This window comes from Meleagris gallopavo, chromosome 1, assembly GCF_000146605.3.
Source record: "Meleagris gallopavo isolate NT-WF06-2002-E0010 breed Aviagen turkey brand Nicholas breeding stock chromosome 1, Turkey_5.1, whole genome shotgun sequence".
Lineage (NCBI taxonomy): Eukaryota > Metazoa > Chordata > Aves > Galliformes > Phasianidae > Meleagris > Meleagris gallopavo.
In genome coordinates this window covers 166,713,932-166,727,045 of record NC_015011.2, presented here as the reverse complement: position 1 = coordinate 166,727,045, position 13,114 = coordinate 166,713,932, and the positions used below count along the sequence as shown (strand labels likewise).

The window sequence follows — 13,114 nt, the reverse complement described above, 5'->3', positions numbered from 1 at the left end:
TTTTTTTTTTTTTTTTTTTAATCCCGTCAGCCAAGAACAACTGTCCGCGTATAGATTATTCTCCAAAAGCATTTCCCGCTTTCTTTAGCTTGGAAAAATAAAGCTTTCTCTTTGTGTATTTGAGCCCTGTGCATTTGAGATGCAAGAATATAGGGCTGTAGAAGATACATCTTGGACCATCAAATCTGATAATTAACACATATAGTCGTTTCATCTAATCCATTTTAAAACTGTTCACGGCAAGGTGTGAGGAGCGGCTGAGGTCCCTGCGTTTGCTTAGCGCAGAGCTGAGGGGAGGCCTGATGGCGGCTGCAGCTCCTCACAGGGAGCGGAGGGGCAGCGCTGAGCTCTGCTCTGTGTGACAGCGACAGGGCCCGAGGGAACGGCATGGAGCTGTGTCGAGGGGGAGGGGCAGCTGGGGGTCAGGGAAAGGGGCTGCACCACAGGGCGGTGGGCATGGAATGGGATGCACAGGGCTGTGGGCACGGCCTCAACCTGTCACAGCTCAAGGAGCGTTTGAGCTGAAGTGTTCCTGTGTGGAGCCAAGGGTTGGACTCAATGACCCGTGTGGGTCCCTTCCAACTTGGGATATAGTGTTCTGTGATTCTGTTTAATGATACCTTGTTCCTCTCTATGCTCATCACTATTTCTCTTGGAATATTGTTTGGGAATTCAAAGTATAGATGAGCGGAAACACTGTAACTTCCAGTTTAAATTTCCTTATGACCAACGTAGAGCTATTTGTTGATGCCAGTTGTCCTGGCAGATTTCCTTCAGTTTAAATAGCTCTTCTGTTGTGTTTGTATTTACTTCACACCCAGTGTTTTTGTATGTCAGCTAGGGACATGCACAGCATTAGAGGAATTAGCGAGGTAGTGCATGTTCAAGTATAATGTTCATATCCCTACATTGCTTTAAATGTCTGATGAAGTGAAAATGCAACTAATTTTATGTCATTAAAATGTAAATTATTCTTTCCTTAAGCAAGATCATCAATGGGGTTTTGACAATGGCTGTGCTAGTTGCATAACAATATACCTGCATTAGGCTTTATTATTTATTTAGGAGGTTTTATTATTTGTTATGCAAACAAGTACTTTAGGCACAACAGAAAATTAAAGGTATTGGAAAAACAGAGCTAGATCCTCAGTATGGATTTGTACCTAGGCTGTGAGGACGTAAGAGACAAGAATGGGTGATGGGAGGGCAGAGTCGAGAAGCTGTTGGGAAACGATCCCAAAGGATGAGAAGCATCTTAGCACATTAAATTAAAAGACCACAAACCGAAGGGATATGGTGGTGGATTAGAGGCAGAAAAAAGGGCAAGAAGAAAAAAGATGGGTGAATAGTAGGTGGATAATAATAATTCAAGGACGCAGAATTCAACTGTAACAAGAATGGCTGCTTTTCCCATAAAAGGCTGCATTATTTTAGCCTCTGAAACCATTGTTATTATTGTAATCGCGCCCATGGGAAGACAAATTTGACAAACTCACTGTATTCATGTAGCATGCAGTTACAATTCGGGAAGTAACTATGTCCCAGGGTACAGTTTAGTAAAGTCTAGTGATACTAGCACTATTTGTTATAAGAAGTCTGCAAGGCCTCTACCTATATACATTATAGCAGTCAAATCCAAAACTTCTTTGTTTTTGTGCTCTATTTCAGTTAGTAGTTCAGCATTGCTTATTATTATATCATTTTTTTATACACATAGATCACTCCAAAAGTAATGCCTCCTATTTATTTCCATGAAAATTACAACAGCTAAAAAGAGTGCAATAACACTATTTGATAGAGCAAATTCTCAGAGAGAAAACACCATTTTTCAACACAGTCACCTCCATGAGCATTGTCACCAGTGATAAACAGTAGCCTGAATGCTGTGCTTGTAACAGTCTGCACTAGAGGAGGTGAGTCACTGTTGCTGTTGCCACAGCTGAAATGCACCACCCACTCCTCACTGTGCTCACATTCACTGGTTGGTCTCTATAAACATTCAGCAAGTGTCAGTGAATGTCAGTGGGTGCTGTTTTTACTTCATGGAGGAGACTGATTGCCCCTCTGCTACCATCTATCATATGGCAACAAAATGTACCAGGATGTTGGCAGGAAGATTCAACCTCTACTGCCATACCACCAACTTCTGCCTCCGACACTGTGGGCCAACATAATGAAACAGAAGACATTACTTTTGGAGCAGTCCTCGTATTTTCTTAAGTGTGGAAAAGTTATTTTAATGCATATGAAGTATCTTTCTTTTTGCTTTTAGAAGATTAGGAAAATGAGCATGGACTTGTTTTGCCATTGGTATAATAAATAATGTTCTATGAAAATGTTCCTGTGCTGATTAAGATTCAATTCCAAGAGAAAAGCCTCACCTTTGTCAGTGCTATTTTATAAGAGTTGAGAAAATAAATATGAATGTGAGCCAGGAGAGGGGTTCTTACCTAGCAAACAGACATATCAATCATGGTAACAGTCTCTCTTCTCCTTCTCTGCTAATCTGTCACATGGAAAGACAATGCTGATAGTAAAGTCCAAATCCTCTTAAATACCAACACTAGATTGCAAATAAAACTGAAGTCATCAAAGTTAAGCACAGGATATGTGCAGAACTGCAGAACATGACATTTTCTACCACTCTGCTAGACTAGATTGTGCCACGCTGTTGTTGATTTTCACACAAGTGTCATTAGGTGTAAATGGAGGTGTCTTATTGTGTAGCTGATATGGGTTATACTCTGAAATTATTGTAGCTGATCCTTGCCTGAATTTACTGTAACAAGGCAAAAGATTTTTTGGTATCGGTATAAATCTAAGATATGGATATATATGTATTTTTTTCAGGAATGTTATGGAATTTCTTTCCCACAAGTAGTCTATTGTGAAGAGAAAACCTGTGTTATTTATGTTTCTTTTAAATTTGCTTTGCATTTCATAGAATCATCAAGATTGGAAAAGACATCCTAGATCATCTAGTCCAGCTGTCCAACAACCACCAATATTTCCTGACTAATCTATGTCCCTTAGTACAACATCTAAATGTTTCTTGAACATCTCCAGGAACATCTCCATCACCTCCCTGTTCCAATGCCTTACCACTCTTTCCGTGAAGAAGTTTTTCCTAATACCCAACTTGATCCTCCCAAAGGAGAAGGGAAAGAATCTTCCATCCTATAGGGCAAAGAGCACAGCTTGACAAGGAAGACTGGAAAGCACAGGACTTTTGCTCAGAAAAGCTGAACAATACAAGTGCTATATATTATTTCTGATGATTTACATGAGGGGGTATGGTGACCATAACTTTTAATATAACCTAAGATGGCATGTAGAGTAATGGGAATCTAAGGAGGTTAGACACAGTGTTCTGTCAATTGGCACTACTGGCACAGAACAAAGATTCAATTTTGGTAACTTGAGTAACATGGCACAAGAGACGGTATTACAAGTAAATGTACTGTTTTCAGGCAGGAGAGGGCTGTTGGATGTGGAAGCTCGTCCCCTCATCTATTTGTTGTCATATGGAGGTCCAGTGATCATCTCCACAACAGCTGCAGAAAGAGACCAATGCAACAGCTTGTATTTCCTGTTTCATGGTATTCAACCAAACAGTGCTGCTCTCCGGTAGATACTGTTTTCATCCATAATAACATTTAACTACCAAATCTGGGTCAAGAGTTGAAACAGAGAGAAGCAATTTCCTAAATTACCGCAAAATTTAATATGCTGTGAAGACCAAAAAAAAAAAAAAAAAAAAGATACTCTGAGAAACTTGAGGAATTTCTTCCTAGATATTTAATTGTTCTTGGAATATAAGGAAGAAAAATAATTTGTGAATTTGTTCAAATCAACTCCCTAAAATTCCACATGATTCTCTTGTCAAACTATGCAACATTTTCTAAATTCTTAATGTGTTTTAAAAATGTGAAGTAATCTGTTTTGTAACTCTTTCTGGCTAAATGGAGTGGCCCTACATTTCAGAGGACAGCCTCTCTTTTATATGACTACTGGGAATACAAGCTGCTTAGTGGAGCAGCTGATAGAAAGAAAAAAAAAGAAGTTCCAGCCTCTTTATCTTCCTGGCCAGCATATTGCAGGTGCAATGCCATGAATCAGTGCTACAGTAGAATTATACTACCTTCTGCATCAAGATCATATGACTAAGATGCACTGAAAATATTACAAGGAGAGGGAGGCAATTAATGTATAGCAGAAAAAAAAACACCTTCCACTTTCCATCACTTTGCTAAAATAAGCTTTTCAGCAGATGCTAATGTTCTGGCAGCCTGAAATGAGTTTGTGGGAATCAGGTACCACAAATGTGTGGCTCAAAGAGAAGGCAAAGCCTCCTATAAGGTTCTTTAGCATTTTGCTGGTGTCCCAGCTGCCCACAGTGGGACAGGGAAGATATGATCCTTGCCCCTGGAACAAAAAATCAGTTCAACAGCATACACAATACAAAATCCAGGTGTCATACAGAATATGAGTGTCAGGAACAAGACTGTCAGTATCATCACATAGCACTGCCATTCTTTCCAAGTTTGTAGTCCTTCTACAAAATCCAGCCCATGCAGAGATCATTCAAGGGTTGTGAGCTCAGAGGGATGAGTCACAGGCATCTGGAGGGTGACATTGTGTGGGCTGAGATTTAGTCTCATTGTTTTTCAGCATACAATATATACACAACATAAGCCAATTATATTGAACACTGCTATAATGAACCCCTCTTGTTGAGCACTCTCTGCGGAGAGCTTTAAAACAAAAACTATAGTTATTTAACAGTGCTGTGCAGCTCAAAGAGTGCCACTGAGACTGATCTTGACTGAAGTGCAGTTGCTTGCTGAATATAACTTTACTGTAACTGCTGACTTCTAAAATGCATGCACCTCTAAGAGCTGTTGTCACCTCACTAGGGACAAAAGTGTATATCTGTGATATTGAGCAATAGCGAATTCCCTCCCAGAGGTTTTTGGCTGCTCTGCAGTACACAAGGACTTAGACTAGTTTTCTCTAAAGAGATGGGCTGTGTGCCATTTAGCTTCCAGGTCTGGAGCAAAATGTCATCTTCTACCTTAAAACTTCAAATTTTCTTCAAAATAGTGAAGATTTAAGTGTGAAAATCACTATAGCTCCACAATCCTTCATGTTCCTCATATCCCTCATTTCCAAGTATTGTAAGCTCAGAAGCTCTTTCTCCGTACCGGTCTTGCCTCAGGCTTTATATAGTGTATATACCATGATATCTGAAATTAAAACAAATACCAAAGTTGTCATCTGTGCTTGCAGAAAATACCTAAAAATAGGTTTAGAATCCTAAACTTACTTACATGATTCATAGGTGAGTACATCTGCCTCTCTGGCTTTATTTTCCATAACAACTCCCAGAGAATAGATTTAGTAGACTGCAAGCACGATCATGATAGCTAACAACTGTGTGGAAAACAGTGACAGAAATCTATGTCATGCCTACCATCACCAATGAATGCAAGACGGATAATCCCTTACTAAAAGAAAGGAAAACTGACTCTTGCTTATAATGAGGTGACATGAATAACATGCGTTATTGGGCATGGTAGTGATAGGTTGAAAGTTGGACTAGATGATTTTAGTGGTCTTTTCCAACTTCAATGATTCTTGATTCTATAAAATAATTCCAAGAGCAATGTGCTGTGGTGGGGGTAACACAGGCCTAAATCCTCCATGATCCTGCAACAAATTACCTGAGCACATATATCCTGCACCAAATGTCCCTTTTTAGTAAAATAAGGATTATATGAGGTCCAAATTCTTTTCAGAAAGGGCAGGATTTGCTTCTCATGGATGGCATTTAGCAGCATAAGCCACGCATGTCTCTAAGAGAGCATATTTCCACTTTCAGGTGAAGTCTAAAGGGAACATGAATGCTGCTGTTGTATAATACCCACACCTTAGTTCTTACCAATTTATTTCAGGGAGTTGTTCTAAACTCATTTAGTAGAGACAGTGGTTTACGCGTATATGAGACAAATTTGCACTTGCTTTTATTAAATTAAACAAAATAGACCACAATGTTACTTCCCAGATGTGTGTTAAAAGCATTTTAAACAGTAGAAGGATGCTAAATGCTAAAATTTAAATACCGTTACATCAGGCTAGGTCCGGTTGGTTTGTGAGTGAAAATAGAAACATTTTACCAACCTCAATGCACTGAAACAAATCATAAAATATTATTTGCTTCAGCATAACACAACTAAAAGAAATTGACAAACAGCATATAGAGAAGATGTTTTTCTAATTACTTCTAACTTCAAAGTTCAGTACTGGAGAAAGTTTTCTTCCCTGTAAAATATTACTCAAAATTATATGCCATGTTAGAGGCACCAGGTAAAACTGACTTTCTTAGTCCTTCATTGGAATATTGCTTACTGTACTTCACATAAATTTGTATTTAGGAGTGGGAATTTTACAAATGTGGTATGACAGCTTGAAATATTATTTTTCCTGCATGAACAAATGTCAGGGAAATTATCCATCTGTATTCAGAGCAGCACTCAGCTGCACTGTTGCCTCCAATAAGATGGTGGCTGATGTCATTCAAACAAACAGTTGCATTCATTTCTTTCTCAGAGTGAAACAAGAAATATTTGTAACTGACAGCATATTTATCACTCTGCTAGTGCTAGTCTCATTCTTCTGTGCTACTATTTTTCTCAGACTGTTCAGGTATGTTAATTTGAAATCTTGCTCAGTAAACACTTATGTTCCATGCTGATTAATCCATCCAAACATAGTTAAGTTCTAAATCAAGGAATTTCCAAAGGAATTAAGTAAATGGAGGAAATGTTATGTTACTGTTTATTAATCTAGCATCCTAGAGGACTCAGTTGTCCTTAACCTGGATCAATAATAATTCCTCAGAGAAAATTCAGGTCATGAACAAGAATACCTGATCAGAAACTACAGTCTTAAGAGCTGATTTTCCTTACTAGTGAGTAAATTCAATAAACAGATCCGCTAAACAGGTACTACCATGTTTACTTTTCACCATGCGGGAAACTGACTGCAAAGTATCCTAGGAAAACACAGAACACAATATTATCTTTCTAAACTGTTGCAATAATGCAGTGTTTTTCACCTTGACTTTTTATACTAAATTAACAGCACACAGTAAGCTGAATATTAAACAAATATTGCACATTTGCTGTTCTTGATGCCTTTGCAATGTCTCATTTCATCAGATAATATTCAGTTGTATTTTGTCAAACTGCGTTTATCCATTCAGCCTAAATCCAGTCACATGACACACACTTCAGTGTACTTAGTATTAAAAAATAACAATAAAAAAAGCTTTCCACAATTCCAGTTACTTTTATCTGTGAACAGATATGTCTAATTACCCTGAGATTCGTGTGTCAAATTTGTTGTGTTTCAAGCCTATTTTTACTTCAGGTTTTTAGTAGCCACTTAAAATAACATTCCCATTTACTTTTCAATTGCAGTTCACAAACTATGGAAGAGTTGTTTTTTTTTCTTTGTAAGAGGAGTGACTTCAGCTAATAATGCTGATGGGAATTCCTGCGGCATATCAGTAAAGTAGTAGACAACATTAAGTTTCCAGCAAGGCTAGGAAGTACCGCTGTGCAACTTACTATCTTGTGAGAACTAAAAGCTTAGCAAAGGAATGTAGGCAAATTTTCCTTCTATCCTGATGTGATTAAATCTCATTTTGGTTGTACACATGGGACAATAAAAAATTAAATATGTAAATTATGCTCTCCAAGCCTAGCTATATGTAGAAAAAAACAGGAAGTAAGAGGAAGGAATGGGATGAAGAGCAGAAAAATAAAGTTAACTGGTTTACCTGATACTGTACAACACTTTTCCAGTCTTAGAAATCCTTAGCAGCTTATTATCTGTTGTGACATCATGGAAGTTTGCTCCCTTTTCATTGGCAAAGAATAAATCTGGTTTCCAAATAGAGTCCAGCATGGAGGGATCCAAATCCAGGGAATCATCAGGATATTCGCTGTAAGCCAGGCGTGAATCGTTCCACTGCTGTCTCAAAAAAATGTTCACTCTGTAGTCCTACAGAAATGCCATGTAAAAAGGTTATTGAGCCACTCAGAAAAACTGGAAGCCCACTTTAGCTTTCTTTATGCTCTTAGACTTATTTCAGCATTACAGCAAACATTTATGCTATTCTTTGGATGCAAGAGTTGTCATTTGAAAATAAAGCAGTCTGAATATCATACTGAACCAAACAAACTGGTACATTTTCCAAATCAAAATTACTTCAGTTATGAAGAAAATATCAACTGCAACCTCCAATATTAAATAAAACCCTCAAATACTAGGGATTATAATGTGATATTTTGAAGGTTTAAAAGCACTGTGGTTAGCTACATACAATTTCAACAAATTTGTTATAAAACTGCTAATTTAAATAAATTATTTCCAATACATAAATCAATTATTTCTAATGTATTCATGAATAGTTGTTAATTTCAGTGAAGCCAGATTTGTACAGAAGAAATTAAATCAGCACTTCTTATTTACTTTCTCTATCTTTTTTCCATCTACCATATGCTTTTCTCTGTATGTTCTTTCATTTACTTCTCCCTCCTGCATCCCCTTAAAATTGTTCTAATTGCATTCTTCTGCTCAGTGGTCTGTTAGTCACAACTGGGAAGACAGCAATTATATAGAGGTTCATTTAGAACCAGAATTAACACCATGTTGAGAACTGGCTATTAAAAGGGTGTGTGAAAAGAGCTTTTAGGGTCTAATCCAGAATCCAGTGGAGGGAATGTAAAACTGCTAGTGCCCATTCTCCTCATCCTGAATTTCCAAAGTCAGCAAGTAAGAACATGATCTCTCCTATCTTTCCTGCAATTATAGCATATATTTGCCTTAAATTACCATGGTTAGATATTCTATAAATACTCTCTTAAAAATGCACCTACTATTACTCTAAAAGGAAAATATTTAATAATATTTATATGGATTATATTACCTGAAAATTTACATTAGCAAATAATTCCGTCAACTGTACAAAGCCTCACATTTAGGATTTGTTTGGGGGTAGCTGCAGTACATTAAAATGGCAAAACCATGCTTTTGACTTGGAAAATGTATGAGCTCACATGGGTTTAGATAGGGCACTGAACTTTATTAGTCTAAAGAATTTATCACTCTTGAAATGTAAACAAATATTCTCACTCTGATTAGAGTTGTGGAATGAGCCCCACCAGCTTTTGGTGTTCCCACCATTCAGTTGGTAGATGAAGTGTGCTGCTTCACTGGCAGAATATTTCTAACATATAAACTAATACAGTTTTTGAGACCTATGGGATGATGTTTCACAATTTTACTAGTAATGCGTATTCTCTTGCTTCTTTATTATTTCTATTTTGCTCTTGGGTAGATGTGAATCAAAATATCTAATCAGCGCAAGACAGAACAGATAGCAGCCTAAGAATGGCATGCTTTTTAAAGATCTTGCAAAAGCTTGTAACTATTTGTCACAAGCCATTGTTCTCTTTATGATGGTTTTGTTTCATAATAGTTTAAAATCAAGTTGTTACTTGCCGTACTGAGCTTATAAAATATCATCAAATCTTGCAAGAATGCACCAACCCTGAGCATATTTTCCTTTGTTTTCTGATCTTAGAAACTGTCTTACAAGTTTGCATAAGACAGTTTAATAAGACAGGAGAACTTTTTATTTTCTCTCTACTTAAAAGAAGGCAATAAGTATTATCAGTGAATGAAATAACACTATGTAATCATTATAACTAGTCCTGTAACACTTTTTCATGTTTATTTGAAATAAGATACGTAACAAAATCCATGGAAAGCAGAGGTATTTCTTCACCCATGACACAGAAATCATAAATCAATCAAGTCAACAAATTGCAAAGAAATATCTAAAAATAAATATTCTTTCATGAACTTCTGCAGTTGGTGATTTAGCAAACAAAAGCGAGTCTGGAAAATCTTTATTGTAGAAGGGCTTACATATAATGATATATATTATACCAAAAGCATAAATAATGCCAATAGGATTATACAATATTTTTCAGCATATACCTTCATAAATATATTAGAGCCATCACACTGATACACTTCAAAAAGTTTTTTTCACTACAGACTGTGCTGTTAGAAAGAAAACAGCACTGAAATCTTTGTTTCTCTCTGACTGGCTTCACTATCTATAAATATATGATTATTTATGTGTATATATAAAATTATGTCAATAAGAAATAAAAAATGGAAGTATAATATAACTTTCACATCATAAAGCCATAATTATATTTTTCCTCTTCTGCTTGTGGAATAAGCAGCCGGGAGGGACGTTCATTTACACAGTCAGATGTAATCATGTGTAGAATTTTGAATTTAATTTTCCTGTGCTAACACTTTAACTATCTCCCAGAGAAAAACTCTCCTGAGGATGATATCTCAACATGGAGCTCAGGCAGCCTGTGGTGTGTGTTTTGCGAGTTCCTGAGGGTAGGAGTGGGAGGATTGTAGTAATGCACTCCTGCACTACCACATGTACACCTGATCTGCAAATTCTTTCTGACAGAACCACTGCTCTGAATGAGAAGCGTGGACCTGAATTTTCAATCTCAGTTGCAGTACTGATGCCAGCGATAGCTCAAGGCAACTCAGATAAAGAGTTTTCCTCTGTTCTTAAGCCATAAGACCAGGGCGATGCTAATACACTGAAGAAATATTCTTCTGAGCAGTTTTATTAGATTTATATGAAGATTTAGGGACTCAGTCCACACATACTAAGTTCTGTTACAGAAATCTAGAGAAAAATGTTTTCTATTTTCCTTAGGCTGCCAAAGTTAAGGATATCAGCTCCTCAGACCCCAGGTTCCCCCTCCAGGCCTTCAGCAAAGCTCTGTGGTCCTTTGGCCTCAGGCACCACTTTGACAGGAGGTGCTGGGGAGCCCCACTCCCTTTTCTGTGCTGTTTTCTGACTCCGAACATGCTTTGGACTTACTCCTCTTCGGTGTTATCTTTCTTCCCATCCTTCCCTCCAATCACGTTAGTACCCCAGGTGTTAAGTCAGATGTCTGGTGCTAACAGTAGTCTTAGCTGGTCTTGCAGACATAGGAGTGGCTGTCCAGAGAAACTATTTTCTCTCCAAGTGCGAAATATGAATGCTATCTGAATCATAGTATTATAATAATCTATTTCAAGGCCATAACAGAAAAGAGCTTGTTTAACTAGACACCAGAGTATGTAGGGTGTCCCTAGTGACTTCAGTGGGGGACCTTTGTGCAGTTTAAACTGTGTACGCAGATTGCTCATTTGCTCAAATTGGGATCTAATAAATTGATTTGCAATGTATGTTTTCTAGTGGGAATATTATCCATACAGCCACAGCTATGATCTGCTCTCCCTAAAATGGAGTTTGATGCATTTATCCCAACAGAAAACCTGCTGCATAGTCGGTCACTGATTACATGGCGTAACCACAATAATAATGTCCCCACAGTTAGTCATTTCTGTAATTAACCATTAGCTCATAAATGGAGGAACTGCTCTTATCAACTGCTCTCCTACAGCTGATAGCTAAAATATCCTGGTCATTAGTGACACTGAACATCTGAATGTTTTGGGACTTTGCCCAGCCTGATGTAGATTACTCATCTGTGATATTCAACAACAGTGAATTTTCTGCTGAATACTGTGTTTATGAATGCTTCTAAACTTAGATATAAAGCTTACTGGCACAATCACTTTATTCTGTGAAGTTACACAGGAATGTCTTTTTTTTTTTTTTCCCCTTTCTTTGCAAATTGGAGTTTAAATGATGACAAGTGGATCAATAAAGAAAATTTCCAACAGTTCCATCTTGATTCTGGTCTGGCCTTTTTAATATTTTAGTTTGGTATAATATACATCATTTTAATGTGGAAGAAACTTGCTTTTGGAACAAATCAAAATAAATCATGATACTGTCCCTCATGTACATAATAGCGCAGAGAGTCTCACACTTTGGCACTTTGTTTCTGTAAATCTTTGGGAGCCAAACTCATGAAGACAGTGGATAACCTTTTTGAAGAGAGTCAGCACACAACTCTTTTTCTTTTCTCTGTTAATAGGTTTTAACTTTTAGAAGCAAATGCGTGAGTTGTGCTAGCTATTCACACAGGGATAAATGTACTCCTGGTGTCTATCCTAATAAGAAAACAGAAGATACTCCTGCTAACATTATTGAGAACTGATTGAATTTAGTAGGTTTGGGACTGTAATCCTGTTTGCCACGTTCCTCCTGCTGAAAGCCTCTCTAAACAAGGTTTTTTTCATTTCACAAGGTTTCCAGTGAGCTATTGCAGCTCTTCAAAGTTATATCTTGACAACGTCCCTTCAGTATATATACGCAGTTTCACTAAGCATCCCTGTTCCCCAAGGCAGGAATGTCTCTTTTTGACTTACAGTCCAGGGTTTAAAATTATTTTTTATTTATTAATCAAAATGATCAAGTGCATTTTATAGGGAAAAAGGAATCCTAGAGGTCAAACAGAACTCATTGTTTATCACAAGGGATGCCAACATTTTTACCACTATTGTATTTATTTCAGAAAAACAAAGTTGGAACAGCAATTGATGTCTGCCTCTCAGACCAGTTTTTAAACATCCTAAAACTAGTCACTTTGACTCTAAAAAAGTTACAGCATTAAGAAAGTGAATATCAAACCACCGAACAGCATCTAAGAGAACTTTTTCCACACTTTCTGGCATCATGAACAAAGCAAAATAAGAAAGCCAACAGTCTTTGTTTTTATCAACTTGAATGTTTAGCTGTTTTCAGCAGAATGTGTTAATGAACATTGAAAAGGTGCACATTAACATATTTGATAGACGGTAAAATGCAATGAGGGGATTTAATCAAAGCAATGAAGGAGTCTAATTAATGCAATCAGCATTAGGTCGTGCAAATATTTTCATTGAATGCCATCTTGTAAAGCCAGTGACGTGCAGGATTTTTTGCTACTTAAAGCTATGCTAATGTCTCTACATCTTAAGATCAATAGACACAGCTGGATTAAAAAAGTCTACATTCATATCTGTCTTTTCAAACTCTTAAATAAAGGAAAGCAAAGTTTTCAAA

General features: G+C 37.1%; 1 protein-coding gene across 3 annotated transcripts in view; it reads right to left on the bottom strand.

Annotated features, from left to right (window-relative positions):
* GLRA2 (glycine receptor alpha 2) overlaps positions 1-13,114 on the bottom strand; it is a 126,312-nt gene that overhangs the window by 89,799 nt on the left and 23,399 nt on the right. For all 3 annotated transcript variants that reach the window (XM_010728889.3, XM_010728890.3, XM_010728892.2), the window contains exon 4: positions 7,844-8,067. In XM_010728889.3, the coding sequence (XP_010727191.1) occupies positions 7,844-8,067 (224 nt within the window). The remainder of the gene's footprint in view (positions 1-7,843; positions 8,068-13,114) is intronic.